The 16,213-nt window shown below is 39.5% G+C and overlaps 1 protein-coding gene across 2 annotated transcripts; it reads right to left on the reverse strand.

The window, feature by feature from the left end:
* Positions 1–257: 257 nt before the first annotated feature.
* CHAMP1 (chromosome alignment maintaining phosphoprotein 1) lies at positions 258–12,282 on the reverse strand. Of its 2 annotated transcripts, XM_039878722.1 has the most exons (3): positions 12,133–12,276; positions 8,276–8,395; positions 258–3,791 (listed from the first exon to the last, which is right to left on the reverse strand). In XM_039878722.1, exon 3 carries the CDS (start codon positions 3,739–3,741, stop codon positions 1,276–1,278), a length of 2,466 nt encoding a protein of 821 aa, XP_039734656.1. In that variant the 5' UTR covers positions 3,742–3,791; positions 8,276–8,395; positions 12,133–12,276; the 3' UTR covers positions 258–1,275. The 2 variants fall into 2 exon arrangements, with proteins under 2 accessions (XP_039734656.1, XP_039734657.1); XM_039878723.1 differs by lacking the exon at positions 8,276–8,395 and having other exon boundaries at positions 12,133–12,282.
* Positions 12,283–16,213: the final 3,931 nt, after the last annotated feature.

Below are 16,213 nucleotides of genomic sequence, written 5' to 3' on the forward strand. Positions count from 1 at the left end.
TTAAATGAGGCAGCCAGGATTGACAACTACTGAGATTAAACAATCTTTAATAAAGTAATGTGCACTGATGAGATTTTCCACAAGGAGCACCCAGTACAGTGATTCCTTAACTTACCTGACCATAGAATTCTGAGAAAATAAGTGAGAAAATGCTGCTCCAGATATGAAAAAAATTAGTATGCTGAAAACGAGTGAAAATAGGAGAAAATGGAACCTGGATATCATACAATGAATAAGAAAACACACACATGAAGAAGTTGGTGACATGAAAGCCTTTGTTTTTAATTTGGTTGATACACATATGACAAAATATTTTAGAATAAAATAATCCATGAATGGGCTCAAGGTATTTACAGTAGCAACTTTAAAAACATAAAATTGACACATTCTCAAACAGAAACATTTACAAAATTTTCTATTGTGAATCTGGAAGACTTTCAGTTCCTACTCATTACCCTGATATGAAGCCCCAACAGGTGGAAGGTAAGGCCCAGGAGTAGGAGATACATCTCTAACATATTTGGCAGTTAAGGATCATCTATTGGTGTGAGCTCCCAGGGAAGTGAAGGGCCAGATCTTGGGATAAGATACAGAATGGAAGACTCCAAAGGGAACAACTAATACAAGACTTAAAATCAAACTCACCTTTCTCAGTTTCCTATAGGAGAAAGCTGCAAACAATTTTTTAAACTTACTCAATTTCCCCCTTTTAGCAGAAAATCAGCAACCCTGAGACTCTAATTTTCCATGACATAAAAGTTAACATTTAGAAACCATTCAAGATTTTTTAAAAAACTAAATTTATGAGCAAATAGAAACGTCAAAGTAACGTTTATGATCTGAAAATACATTTAAGAGAACAAAATTCCTCTAACTTTTCATGTCTAATTCATAAACATTCCAATCAATAATTTCCATTGTCTGAAATTAGTTTCACAAAAAAAGATACTTTAACTAGATGTTTGAAATTGAGTACAACTTGCTCATGATTGTTAAATGGAACACCTACATCTTCATATTATTCAAATGCACTTAAAAGAAATTAGAGAAATTTTACCCATCTGGGATATACAGTATGAATTTGACTTATGAGACACACAAACAGAAACCATGAAAAAATAACCAAATGCTTATTCTCTGTAATCCTATTGAGACAGTTAAACACAGCATACCATACACATCAACAACTACTAATCCAACTAGGCTATTTAGCTATACTTTCAACAAATGGTTTCAACAAACAACTTTGTAGAGCATATATCCACAGTTTAAAAATCAAATTTGCTGCTCCTCCAGTGGTGGTTCAAGAGCTTCCATTAGCTTTTTATTTGCCTCTTCATTATGCCGGCTTTGACAATGAGTTAAATGTTTCTTAAAGCCTCTTGGGAAATTTGATTCAAAATTACAACGTGGACACTTAAGCAAACTTTGCCCATGGGCTGCTACATGATTTTTGAGGAGGGATTCCAAAAGAAAAGCCTTTCCACAAATTGTGCATTTGTAAGGGCTATGGACATTATGCTTATTAACCAAATGATGCAAAACAGCACCTTTCTTCATAGCACGACAGCAACAAATTTTGCAATAATACTTTCCTTTTCCACGCTTCATATATTTTGCAATCTCTTCTTCAGAGATAAAAGCTTCTTTTTCTTCGGTAAATTGTAGTACATTTTTGGACTGCTCTGGACTAGTCATGTCCATTTTGTTCTCTTTACTAAAATCAATAGATTCCACATCAACTTGCTCTTGATCACTGCTTGATTCCTGGCCCTTACTATCTATCGCATCCAAATCTGCTTTTATATACTCACTACTACTAAGCTCAGCATCAGAGTTTTCTTGGTTGTCTTTCTTGAGCTTCTTTGAAGAAGGAAATAAAGTGTCTTCTAAGAGTTTCTTAGGTGTAGCTAGTAGTTCTTCCTGAACTAAAATATCACACTTTTGATCATCTATGGCATCTGTTGGTAGTTCATCACCAAGCTCAACTGTCTTTTGAGATTCTGAGAAGATAGCAGATTTGGGAAGTTCAGGGAAAAGGGCATGTTTCCGGGCCTCAGGAAAAAGAGTGCGTTTTCGTGGTTCAGGAGAAGCAGGGGGGGCTGTTCTGGTAGGTTCAGAAAACAGGGCAGGTTTTCTAGGCTCAGTATCAATGGAAAGAACAGGTTTCCAGATATCGGAGACCGCTTTAGGGGACTCAGATGGCCCAGAAGGTTTCCGGGTCTCAGGGAAGACAGGTTTCTGAGGTTCAATAAAAAAAGACGACTTCCAGAGATCAGGGGAACCACCACGGGCACCTTTCTGGGACTCAGGAAAATCAAGTGAAGCAGGAGAAGTCTTCCGCTGATCAGGAGAAAGCTTCCAAAGCTCTGGAGACCCTGAGGGTTTTCTGAGCTCTGGAGATCCTGCTGGACTACGGATGTCTGGGGACAATGGTGGGCCCGGTTTGCGAAGCTCAGGGGACAAGGGAGGTCCTGCTTTACGGAGCTCGGGGGATACTGGGGGAACTGTCTTCCAGTGTTCAGGTGACAAGGTGGGAGTTGTCTTTCGGAGTTCTGGTGGGCCAGACTTCCATGACTCAGGAGATGCGGGGGGAGATTTCCAGGAACCGGGTGAGACTGATGAAGACTTCCAGGATGCAGGGGAGACAGATGAAGTTGGTTTCCAAGGTCCAGGTGATATAGAAGGAATTGGTTTCCAAGGTCCAGGAGACACAGATGGAGCAGGTTTAGCTGGTTTCCAAGGTCCTGATGATGCTGAAGGGCTGGATTTCCAAGACCTGGGGGACCCAGGTGGCCCTGGCTTCCAAGAACCTGGTGACACAGCTGGGGCTGGTCTCCTAGGCTCTGGAGAAACAGCAGAGAATGGCTTCCAAGGTTCAGGAGACTGTGATGGAGATGGCTTCCTTGGCTCAGGGGAGACTGTCCGGGCCGGTTTCCGAGACTCTGGAGATGCAGTTGGGGACGGCCCCCAAGGATCAGGGGAAGCAGCTAGAACTGGTGACTCTGGAGACGAGGCTGCAGGCAGCCCCAATGTTTCTGGGAAATGGGAGTGTTTCTGAGGTTTGGGATTAAGAGTAGCCTTTACTGGTTCGGGAGAAACAGGAGCAAGTTTCTGTGGTTCTGGAGAAGGAATAGGGACTGGTTTCTGAGATTCAGAAACAACAGGGACTGGTTTTGGAAGTTCAGGAGAAGAAATAGGGGTAGGTTTTGGAGGCTCAGGAGAAGGTAGAGGTGTTTGTGGCTCAGGAGAAACAGGGCTAAGTTTTTGAGGCTCCAGGGAAAGAAGAGGAGTAGGTTTTGGTGATTCTGGAGACAAAACTGGGCCAAGTTTTTGTGCTTCTATGGGAAGGGCAGGTAAAGGTTTCAGGAGTTCTGCTGAATTAGAGGGCATTTTCTGGTGTTCAGGAAGAGAAGGGCTTTTCGCAGAATCTATTTCTTTGTTTAACTGATTTTTTGGTTTCTCATTCCATTTCTCTGGAGCTGCATGTTTGGATGTGATGTGATAATATACATTAGAGTACATCTTGCTGGTGAAGAAGCATTTATGGCAGTGAAATAACTTTGCACTTTTCTGGTAAAATATCATTTTACCTAACCCACCAGCATCCATTTCATCACAAAATTCTGGGTGGATGGTACCCATGTGGATTTGTACGTTTTCATAATCTGTGCCTCTGAAATTGCAGTGGTCACACTCCAAACGTACTGATGGTTTACGAAGTTCCTGGAATACTTCCATTTTTCTGTTATAATACACACAATTATATTCTTTAAAAACTTTCAACAGTGCTGCAATAAAGTAGAAATAAATTATTTTCAGGAAGCATTATCGAATGAAATGCTGTTCTAGTCCATTCTAAAACTGCATAATTTCAAGCCTAGCATGGCATATGCATTTATTTAATATCTCTATAAAGATTTTGAAGATAAGAAGAAATGAACTAATTTTTAACTGAGTTCCAGGAATTCTGCTAGGTTTATATACATTCTCTCATTTAATCCTCCTAATAATAGGACTGAAGTATTATTTTTTTTATTTATGGATGAAGAAACTGAGGTTCCAAGAAGTGACTTATCCAGATTATATGACTATCAGTGACACAGCTTGACTCCAGAATGATCTACTGCATGTGCCTTACACCTTGACTCTAAAACCCTGAATATCAGCACACAAAGCTAGTAAATATCAAAATTCACGCTGTTATTTAAGGCTGAGCAAGAAACTTTAAATCCATTTCAGAAAGCATTTATTAAATTAAGTCTCACTATGAAAAGATAGCTTTTTAAAAATATCGACATATTGGTTTTGAGCTCTTGCTCAGGCCCGGTTCCACGTCTGGAAGTGTACTTTCCCTTTTAATAAAAGATTTTCTTTTCTGCTGTAAAAAATAACTAAATAAAAATAATGAAATAAATAAATAAATAATAAAAATAACATCTTAAAATGTTTTATTCATCTTAAAATATTTTATTTATGTAATAAATTACTTTGTGTCCCATGCTTTTCTAGGCACACAGGTTTCAAGAGGTGTCTTGCAATGTGGTGCTTACATTAGTAGGGAGATAAGAGTATGGAGGGCAATGCAGAGGAAGCTGTCAAGGAGACACTTGAGCAGAGATCTTGAATGATGTGAAGGAGTTTGCCAAGCAAAGGGAACTCAAAGGACAGCCTTGAGGCAGGCACTTGCTTGCCAGAAAATATGACTTTTTAAAACTTTAAGTGAGTCTTAAGTGGTAAAAGTAACAGAAGCTCAGTTAAAAACATACTCATTCATGCAGTACAAGATACTCACACATTATCCCTCTCCAAGGACAGCCACTGTACTTGTGTGTCGCTGAAAAATTGTTCTATGTATACACAAATGCATAAATATATTCTACACAAATGGGATATTAAACATTTTGTTCTGCAACCTGCTTTCATTTAAGAAGAAAAGGTGTCTGTGGCTCAAGAGAAACAACAGAGCCAGGCTTCCGAGGTTCTAGGAAAGTAAGAGGACTACGTTTTGGTGATTCTGGAAACAAAACTGGGCTGTTTCTGAGTTTCTATGGAAAGGGCAGGTGTAGGTTTCAGGAGCTCTGCTGATTTAGAAGGCATTTTTTAGGGCATTTTTGCAGAGTAAGCAATGAATTTTCTTGTACATATCTTTGAATGTGAGGGTATTTCTGAAGGAAAAATTCCTCCTCGGGAGTAGACTACCTGTTCAAAGGCTATTTACAATTAAAATTGATACATTTTACCAAACTCTCAAGCAGTACAGCACTATTACATACCAACCTTGTATATATGAGGAACGGTTCCCCAACTTCTTCTTCAACACTATCATTAAACTTTAAATTCTTGCTATTTCTTACGTGAAAACTGGTATCTCCCTATTGTTTAAAGGTGCTTTTCTTTAGTGAGAAACACTGAATACTTTTCCTTGTTTATTAGCCGTGTTTATTTCTTCTCCTAAGATAGGCTTTATCCATTTTTAATTATTTATAAAGTTTTTGTATATAAAAGGAATCACCTCTTTCAAAATTGAAAATATTTTGTTTCATTTGTTTCTTGACTTTATGGAATATTTTTTTAACCAATTTGTTTACATAAGAATTAAAAACTTAAAAGTATTTTCCTCATGACTATTTTAAATTGTTTTCCCACTTCGTTATTTTTTTAGTCACTCAATATTTTCCCTATCACTTTAATAATTTTACATCTGTATCATTAATCCATCTGGTATAAGGAGGTAAGCTAGAGTTCCAACCTATTTTTTCACCCCAAATAATTACTTGTTTTCTCAACAACATTGATTATACAACCCTTTTCCCCACTTACGTGGAATGTTCCATTTAGCATTTACTTAATTTTGTGTACATAATTCTATTCTGGACTCAACTCTTCTATTCTAACAGTTCCATCTGGTAGGGTCCTCAGCACAGGAATCCAATACTGTTCAAATGGACTATGATGAACATACACAAGTATTCACCAAGTGAATTACAAAATCTTTTCTCATTAAATTATGCCCCATTGTTTACCAAAACTACTAACTACTACTAAGAGGATACAATGTGCTCTGTGCTAATGGTAATAATGGTCAATATACTCTTTCCATGTTACTGCTCCTCAAAACAACAGTACAGATTAGATACACTTATAATCACAAGATCTCTATTAATTTAAAAAATGTAATATTATTTCTAATTCTGGCATTTTGTTTTTAAAGATGTTAGGAAACAAAATTGTCAGTAATGTCACCTGTATCATTTGCATTTTTGAGGGGTCTAAAGTTAAAAAGGTAATAATTGAGAAAACAAACTAGTACTTCAGAAAGTATTAGCTTCTTTTGAGTTATCCTACAAATATCCTGTCTTTTAAAAAATTAAGAACTACACACACACATACAAATATAAAATCACGTAGTACTAAAGAAAAATCTCTAAAAAGAACTTCAACTTAAAAATTAAAAACATAATGAAGAAAACATGTAGAAAGAATAGGTTATCTTAACAACTCCATCTGGCCATACATACAAATAATGAAAAGTTAAGGTATGCTCATATTAAAGAGGTGAGGTATATTACATATTATTTATCATTATATCATATTATGTCATGTGTTATATATATTTTGACAGATGTTGAGCTCAGGTTTGCTGGGTTTGAGTCCTGGCTTCATTATGTGGCTTTTATCAAGTTCCTACACCTTTCCATGTTTCAGTTTCCTTGACTGTAAAAATGGATTTATTTTATAGCATGTTTAGAACAGTATCTAATATACAGCAAGTACTCAGGTTAGCTATTATTAGTACATTAGAAACTACAAGGTAGTCTGTAAAATATATACTCCTTCAGTTTCTGGTAATTAAATATATTCCAAATCATCCTGGCGTTATGGCTCACCAACACACAGTGGCTCATCCAAAAAATACTTTAGTCCTACTTGTGAAAGGCAGAGAAGCATTATTTTCATGATTTCTGTCCAAGTTTCTTAAGCTTAATTAAACAAACTGTTAAACACAGAAACTTTTCCCAACTTCTCAAGACTATGGAGAAGGTGCTTTTGTTTTCTCATTTCAGGTAGCACTTACTTATCTACACCTCTCCTCTCCTGGCATAATGTGTTGTCTCATAAACAAAACAGTTTTCTTCTTTTATGTGCTCCCTTACCAACTTTTACCAATAGTAACCCATAAAACAGAGGTTATCAAAAGGCCCAGTAAGTGTATGATACATGGATTAGATTATAAACTGTAAGGGTGAAGCAGTTTTTCTTCTATTCCCACAGAAATGACTGAGCACACTGTTCTACATTCAGAAAAGTTTTTAAAAAATGCTTCTGGCAAATTTATCAAATGAAAATCAAAACCAACCCACATCTCATAAATGGGCATCTCTGACACAGTACAACGACAGAGAACTAGTCCTCTTTTTAGCCACATACACTTTCCCGATTGCTACCCCAGTCTTGTGGTCCCCTTCAAGTAGGTAAAGCTCTACCCTTTCTCCTTATTTCTATTTTCTATTGACTATATTTCTCCCTTTCTTGCCTCTTTAGAAATTTTATACTAACCTTAATGTTCTACAATTGCTCCTATAAATTAGTCCCTGTTTTTAATGAATACCACTTAGCGTAATTCCCACTGCTCTTGCTTCAATCAGCAGACAGCCACCTTGGCTTCTCTGAGTGGACTGAATCCTTTTGTCCTCGATTGCTGCCTGCTCAATCTATCCATTCACCAGCTCTCCCACTCTTCATCTAGAGCCACTCAGTAAATACATCATCCATTCCCAATCCCCTTCAGTCTGCATTAAACCCCAATGGCTCCTCTGACTTCTATATCATTCCCTATTTCTCCCAACTGGCCCTCCTGCTTTCCTCTTTCTATCAAAAACTCTTCTGGCCAACCTCAGAGTTTATACTGCTCACACCTGCCTACTACTAAGCCTCATTATCATACTCTAATAACATCTTACTTTAAAAAAGTTATAGAATTTACTTCTCAAACCCCAAATTCTGTCATATATGCATATCAGCATATGTTCAGATATTATTTTATGTATGGGCGTGTATGCTTCAATAGTTTTTCATTAAGAATTCCAAGCACTTTTCAAAAATGTTCTCATAAAATATTCTCCTAAACTTTTTGTTTAAAAAGAGAGGAACGTTAAAGGGAAACAAAAATATATGCAAAGAAATGCTGGTAGAATAACACTTTATAAATCCAGGACAAGTACTTTTAAAGTGGGGAAGAAATAAAGACCAGCATGCTTTTCCCTAGACTTACCAGATGTCTTACTAGAAGTTTTAAAAGTGGTCGTCAAAGGGCAGCAAGTCTACATGGCTTTTTGACTAAACCACAGAAAATAGCCTGTAGTACATGAAGAACAAAGATGAGAAGTTGAACCTAAAAAAAAAAAAAATAATAATAAAGGATAATCAAAATTATATCTGTGATAATCAGTGCCTCCTGTAACAGAATTAAATCTGCCTGTTTCTCTCACTATCCAACAGTGAGAAGGCTAAGAGTCTGGGGTGGTAGTAGGTTATCAACTTGAGTGGAATGGGAAAAACTGGCTATGAATAAGCTAGATGGATCATATACTCTTCTGGTTAAGTTCTAGAACATTTATCTACCCTTCCCTCTACTCCCTATACCTTTTCAACTGCTTTAATTTTGATCCCTTATCTCCCTGCCACTAGTCTCACTTCCTTTCAATCCACTTATCATACTGCTATCAGTCATCTTCCAAACATAAAAACCTAATGCGACTTGCCTGCTCACAATTCCTCAAGATAACCTCAACAACTCCAGTACAAAAACTGAACATGGCATATAAAGCTTTTCACAATCTGGCCCAACTACTGCATTCTCAAAGTACTGACCCACCTGTAATTCCCTGACAATTCAAGCTTGCAGCCCTTTACACTCCACGTCTTGCCACCCAGTCATGAGGCAAGTTCCTCCATCCTTCAGGAGGGATTGCTTATTAAATGCTAGCCAATTCCCAGCACCCCCTAATCTTCCTTGGACGCCCTGCTGTATACAAAACTCCACTGTAGTAGTCATCTTCTGGCACTACAGAGGCCTGATTCCACAGAAGGCCATGGGCTCTTGGAGTAAGGGGCTACCCATTCACCTCTGTGACCCTTGCATAACCTTGGTACATAGTATGTGCTCAGAAAGCACCTAATTAAAACATCCTCTCATGAAGATTGGAAACATGATCTTAGATTACAGAATTTTAAAACTAGAAAAGACCTGAGCTACCATCTAGTCTTGAAGTCATTGGATTTTAGGACAGGAGAAAACCTCAGGGACCATCTCCTTTAAAACTTCAATTTATATTTGAGAAACCTAGACATTAAGTAACTTGCTCAAGATCAGGAAAATATTTAACATCTGACAGAAGACCTGAATAAAGTTCTGCTATCTATTCAGGTTCTTTCTAGTATATCTTGACCAACCTAACAGTGGAATTTACTAAGATCTTGAAAAGGCAGAACAAGAGGCCAACTCAACAAGATGAAATTTATCAAACATTTAGAATCCAAATAACAACTGAAGAATATAGCACTACAGAGAACTGTATTCCATAGTCTGCATTGGGCAGAGTATCCCAGTAGATCACAGTCTCTAGCTCTGGGCAGGAAGGACACTTTAACTGAGTCCCTAACACTAAGGAACTTGCAAAAGAAAGCAACCAGGATGGTGGGCAGTCTTTAAAAACATGTCATTTGTGAGGACAGGCACTTAACTTCAAAAGGGGAGGAGTTACAGATAACATGTAAGCTGTCCTAGAGGCAACAAATGGAAGCTGGCAGGAAAACAGATTTCGGCAAAACAGATTTCACAAAAATATATAAAGTTTTGTGAACAACTCAATCATGGACTAAAATAAGTTGCTTTGTCAAGCAGGAGCCCACCATAACTGGAAGCAATTGATCAAGATAAGACTGGAAGAATCCTCAAAGAACTGGAGCCTACCTTCTTCATTTTACAATTGAGAAAACTGATGCTTAGGGAGAGAAGTGACTTGTCAAAGATCACATGAATTAAGACAGAAAAAGCAATAGAAGACCCTAGTTTCTTGATTCTGGACCTCTGTGATAACGCAATGCTAGCTTTCCCACGGGAATGTTGCAGAGTTGAGTCCAAAATTCAGCAGCTAGGTAGAGGCTAGATAATGAGATTCCTTCTAACTTTAAGATTCTAACTAATTTTTTTCTAATTTTCAGAGCTCCTAAGCCTAACGATGACAGTAACTCTAAATTGTCCAACTAATAAAAATTATCTAGTTGTTTTTTGTCTCTATAGATTACATGTTGTCTCTAAAATACATTAAGTTCTAATCACTAGTGTTTTGCCAGCCCATCATCCTGTATTTTCAATGAGGTTCTATGCCATATGGCATCATACCTATTCCCATTCCCATCCACTTTCTTCCTTAGTCTATCACCACTTGTCATTTTTTAAAACATTTTGATGTAGTTTTTAAAATTAAAACTCAATATGTAGAGCATATTTAAAGCTAACTGGGATACATACACACCACACACACACTAGCATTACTCTTTACCCCAGCTGATTTTTTAAAAATTAGTAAACTTTATTTTTTAGAGCAGTTTTATGTTTAAAGAAAAATTAAACAGATAGTTTTTGTTTTCACATACCTGGCTGCACACAATTTCTATTATTAACATCCCGTACTAGTGTGGTACATTTGTTACAACTGACAAACAAATACTGATATATTATTAACTAAAGTCCAGTTTATATTAGGGGTCACTTTACATGTTATACAGTTCTGTGGGATTTCCTAAGTGTATAGTATCATGTAGCCAACATTACAGAACCATAAATACTTTAACTGCCACAACAATTCCCTGTGCTCCTAACAACCACTGATCTTTTTACTATCTCTGTAGTTTTGTCTTTCCCTATACATTTTTTTAAATTGTGCAAAAGATAACATAAAATTTACCATTCCATTTTTAAATAACCATTTTAAAAGCACAATTTTAAATTAAGTACATTCATAATATTGTAAAACCATCACCATTATCCATTTCCAGAACTTTTCATCATAACAGACACTCTGTACTCATTAAATAACTTCCCATCCTCACCCCACCCACCACCAGCCGGATCTTTATTGGATTTTGTCTCTATGACTGCAATCATACAACATTTGTCCTTTAGTGTTTGTCCTTAGCCCATCTATACTATAGCATGTTTCCAGAATTTCAGTCCTTTTTAAGGATGAATAACATTCCACTGTATATACCATAATTTATTTTCCATCCATCGATTGACAGACATTTAGTTTCTTTTGTCTATTCTGAATAAAGCTGCTATGAACACTGATGTATGATACCTATTTGAGTCGCTACTTTCAGTCGTTAGGAGTTTATATCTAGAGGTGAAATTGCTGGATCATAACACTCTGTCTAAAGTTTTGAGGAACCATTAAACCGTTTTCTACAGCTGCTGGCTGCACCATTTTACAACCCCGATAGCAACCCACAAGTGTTCCAATTTCTCCGCATCCTTGCCGTCACTTGTGATTTTTTTAAAACAGCCAACCTAATGGTTATATGGTGTATCTTCTGGTTTTCATTTTCATAACTTTGATGGCTAATGGCGCTCACTAGCCATTTGTATATCTTTGGGAAAATATCTACGCAAGTCCTTTGCCCATTTTTGAACTGGACTGCTTTTTGCTGTTGAGTTATAAGACATCTTTACATTTTCTGGACACTAACCCCTTATCAGATACACGATTATATTTCTCCCATTCTGTAGGCTGTCCAGTTGATTTTTAAACGGCAACGATGACAAAAGCCCACGCAGTCTAGGGGCAAAGAAAATTGCATCTAGGATTAAAATGGAAAGAATGCATTCCTTGAGAGCCAGAACCGACTTCCCAGCAGGGTTTTAAACAAAACGTTTCCTGCCTCCCCACCCCCAAGTCCCCGAGAGTTCACCCCGCCCGCGGCCTCTGGGGAGGGGTCCTTCCGCCGGACAGGGCGTGAGCCGACGGGGTGCAGGCCCCTCCGTGGACGCCCTAGGCTTCCTCAGGACACGGGCTTTGGGATCTGCGCACCGGAACGACGCCCCTCCCTGCCCGCCCCGCTTCTCACCGCTGGGCTGCGGCGGCGTCCAGGTGAGCGAAGATCTGCGGGAAGCCGGGCTCGCAGTCCTCAGCGGCTTCGCGAAGCCCTGTAGAGCGGCGGCCTCCCGAATGGCGGCGAAGCGCAGGCGCGGGCTCTGAACGCGCGAGCGTGCGCGCGGCCGCGGGACGGGCAGGCGGGGACTGACGGGAAATGAGTTTGGCGCCGCGCGCCCTTCCGCCCGGGCCAATCAGATCGCTGATCGCCGGGAGCATCTTTGCCGAGAATGCGTCGGCAAGTGGAGCGGCCCGCCCTGTCCCCGGAGGTGACGTGTCTGCCGCCCTCTCCAGGAAGTACCTCACGCAGCCCCTGGGGCCACACCTCTGGCAGTGCCCGCGCGTTTGCGCGGGGTGGGAGAGGGGCCCAACTGTCCAGACCCGAGCGGTCAGAGCGGGCAATCGCCCTCCGTCTCCTCCCTCCAGGTCGAGGGGCCGAGCACCGGCCTGAGGCCGCCCAACCGAGAAGATGCCGCACAAGGAAGAGCTCTAGGGCTTCAGATTCGTAACCCGCAGGCAGGGGTAGAACCTGTTAGGGTAAAACAAGCAGATCCTCACCGGCGTTCCCGCCCGTTTCAGAGCAGGTTCCCCTGTGTGAGCAAACGGTATTGCCTCCAGGTGTACCTGCGTGAGCAAACGGCATCTCGCCAGGTTATCGTGCGTGAACAAATGCGTCTCCAGGTTCCCCTTTGTGAGCAAATGGCATCGCCGCCAGGTTCACCTGTGCGAGCAAACGGCATTCACTCGACCTCAGTTGCGGGCATCTTCAGTCTGTTCTACTGTTCTTTGCTGTAGCCTTTTCACGCCGAATTTAATATCCTGCATTCTTTAGTTTCTGGAAATAATCCGACTTCTAACGTTTATAGAGTAACAGGTGCATTTTAGGAAAATTTAAGATTTTTTTATAGCAAAGTGACCCATTAATTTTGATTAGATTTAATAGCTTTAAAAGAAAACTTTCCCTGTAACTAAAGGTTTTAAAACTTTTTTTTTCCACTTGTGCTCCATGGACTCTTCCTGGCTTGAAGCACCTGCCTGGGCTTGAAGAGTGCACTTACCCACCCAGGGACACGACTCCCTGCTGGGATGGAGACGTGGTAAGGAGGACCACATATAAATGAACACTGTTCATCTTTACCAAGACAAACCCTTTTCATCCTCCAAGACCCAATTTTGAAATGAACTCTAACATCAAAAAGTTCTTTATAAAAAAATAAGTTGAACACCCCACTAGAGATACAGGCAAAAGACAGCTTATTTACAAAAGTAGAAGCAAATGTCCAATAAACAGTAAAAAAAAAAATTCCGTCTTAATAAAATTGCAAATAAATGCACTTTTTAAACTACATTTCAAATGCAAAAATGAGAGGATCTTTAAACGCTTACCAAGTTTTACATGTTAACTTTTGTGATCATTACCTTTAATATGAAGTTATGTTGTGAAATTCAGTAAGGGCATATACAGAGTGCTGTTTTTCTTATTTTGTCTATATTGTAAAAACATCTAATAATTTTAAGTGTTGCTATATCAGCATTACCAAAATAACGCAAACCTTTATTATTACCTTACCTCTGGGAAGGAAGTTTAATCTGTCATTCATACCATACAATTTCCAGTTAAAGAACTGGTTAGAGCCCAGAAACTGGTGGCAATATATCAATTTACTATTTCTGCAGTTGGTGAAGATATGAAGATGAGCTGTCTTGGGTGATTTGTCAATGAAATATCAATTTGTAGATGCATATTTGTTCCTTTGGTGTTTTATGCTTTCTTATCTGAAGAAGGGAGCCTCTTGGGTCTAGAAGGGATTGTGGAATGTAGGGAGCCTCTGGAACCCTGGAATTCTAGGTTTCTTCTTTGGAGCCTTTTAACTTCAGTTGTGAAATCCACTTTTAGAAACAAAGTTCATTGCGGCTGCAGGCATTTGTAAGGCTGCTTTACTTTGTTTTTTCCCCAAGAATTAAGTTGATTATTCCAACTGAACTTGGAACAAACCTCTAGTACAAAGCAACTCTTGGAAGCCCAAATCTAGATTGTGATGTGGCACTAGCTCTGGGTCTTTTTCATTGATGTTTTCTCTATAAATAACAAAATAACAACAACTAAACATCCTCTGCTATTATTTTGGATTGAAATTATGATCCCCCCCTTCTCCTTCTGGGTACCTATAATGCGTACATTGGTCTGTTTGTTACTGTCCTATAAGTCCCTTAAGCTATCTTTACTCTTTTCCATTCTTTTTTCTTCTTTCTCCTCTGATTGGATGAATACTACTGCCCTGCCTTCGAGTCTGCTGCTCCTTCTACTTGATTTAGTCTGATGTTGAAGGTGCCTATTGAATTTTTCTGTTGTTATTGTATTGTTCAACTCTAAGATTTCTGTTTAGTACTTTTTAACATTTTCAATCTCTGTTGAAATTCTTTGTTCATGCATTGCTTTCCTGACCTTGGTGACCTTATGATCATTTTGAACTCTCTGTGGGGTAAATCACTTATCTCCTTTTCATTATCCAGATCTATTTCTGGAAATTTATCTTGTTCTTTTATTTGGAACATATTCCTTTATTTCTTCATTTTCCATGACTCTGTGTTGGTTTCTGTGCATTAAATAGCCATCTCTCCCAGTCTTGAAAGACTGTTCTCATATAGGAGATGAACCTGGTTAATCAGCCTGGCCCAAACCGCTGGTTGCCTCTTTAACCTCTGTGATTGTCCAAGCCACTGTCTATGTTCTTAGTGGCTCCCAGTAGTTGAGGGTATGTCAAGATCTATCAGTGTCCCAAAGGGGAGTATCCTGTTCCCAGACTCATAGCTGTCAGCCAACAGACAACTCTCAGATGATTTTATGAGAAAGAACTTTATTGCGAGCCTGCGAGCAAGAGCACACTGGGATCAGTCCCAAAGTGGTGCATCCCCAAACAAAGGATCAGATTTGCCTTTATTCAGAGAAATCATGCATAAATATCCAGGTGAACTGTGTCTTCGCATGTACAGGTAGGGACCTTACTGCACTGTGCACAGTTAGAAAACATGGCTATACATACTTGCATGTTCAAGAATGGTGAAAAGTATCTGCTCCTGGGAGGAGATTTTAGTATTATAATGAGGGTATGATGCAAAAAGTTCATGAAGAGGTCACTAGAGGGTCCTCCAAGCTTCAGGCCATTTCAGCCAGATCAACCCACTGGTCCTGCAAAACTTCCTGGGCTTGTTCTGAAAAACGACTCTGGTGATCATCAATGTCAGGGATCTCATAGGCATGGAAGGAAGTTTAATTAAGTCTCAGCCTTTCTGTTAAACTCAACAAAGTATGGGATATGCTTACACAAACCTTATAAAATCTAGGATAATCTAATTGGGTCTAAGTGGGTCTAAGTTAATCTAAGCAAAGTTATAAATTCTAAATAAGTTAGTCTATGCTAGGCTGTATGTATAGGTTAGATCAGAGGTCCCCAACCCCTAAGCCATGGACCATGGACTACTACAGGTCCATGGTCTGTTAGGAACCAGGCTGCACAGCAGGAAGTAAGCGGCTGGTGAGTGAAGGTTCATCTGTATTTGCAGCTGCTCCCTAGCTGCATCATTGCCTCAGCTCCACCTCATATCATCAGGCATTAGATTCTCATAGGAGCACCGGTCTCTGGTGCCAAATAGTTTGGGGACTGCTGGGTTAGATTTCAATCCCAGTCAGTTTCCATATGTAAACTGATTAGAAGCTGGAGCCTGAGGTAGCAGGTATGACAGTATGCAGTCAAATCCCTTGCAGGGAGGAACTGAGTGAGTTAGGTCGTTTTGCCTGTTCTGGTCTGTACTGAGCCCTGGGGGGATAGCCACAGAGAGTTCTCCAGCATACCTGTAAAGAACTGCTTCTTTGTTTGCTATAGTCTTGTGGGTCTCATTGATGCACATCCCACTGGCTTACAGAGCTAGGTGTTTTGTGGGCCTGTCCCTTAGGTGGGAGCCTTAAAAGTTGGGTACTAAATATGGGGACTCTAGGTTCTTCTCAAGGACAAGCTGGGAATTGGGAGTTCCTTCCTGATTTTATGGTGACTTGC

This window comes from Pteropus medius, unplaced genomic scaffold (assembly GCF_902729225.1).
Source record: "Pteropus medius unplaced genomic scaffold, Ma_sr-lr_union100, whole genome shotgun sequence".
Classification (NCBI taxonomy): Eukaryota; Metazoa; Chordata; class Mammalia; order Chiroptera; family Pteropodidae; genus Pteropus; species Pteropus medius.

Excerpts from the sequence above, each read along its gene's own strand:
- CHAMP1 (XM_039878723.1), bottom strand. The coding sequence starts at position 3,741 with ATGGAAGTATTCCAGGAACTTCGTAAACCATCAGTACGTTTGGAGTGT.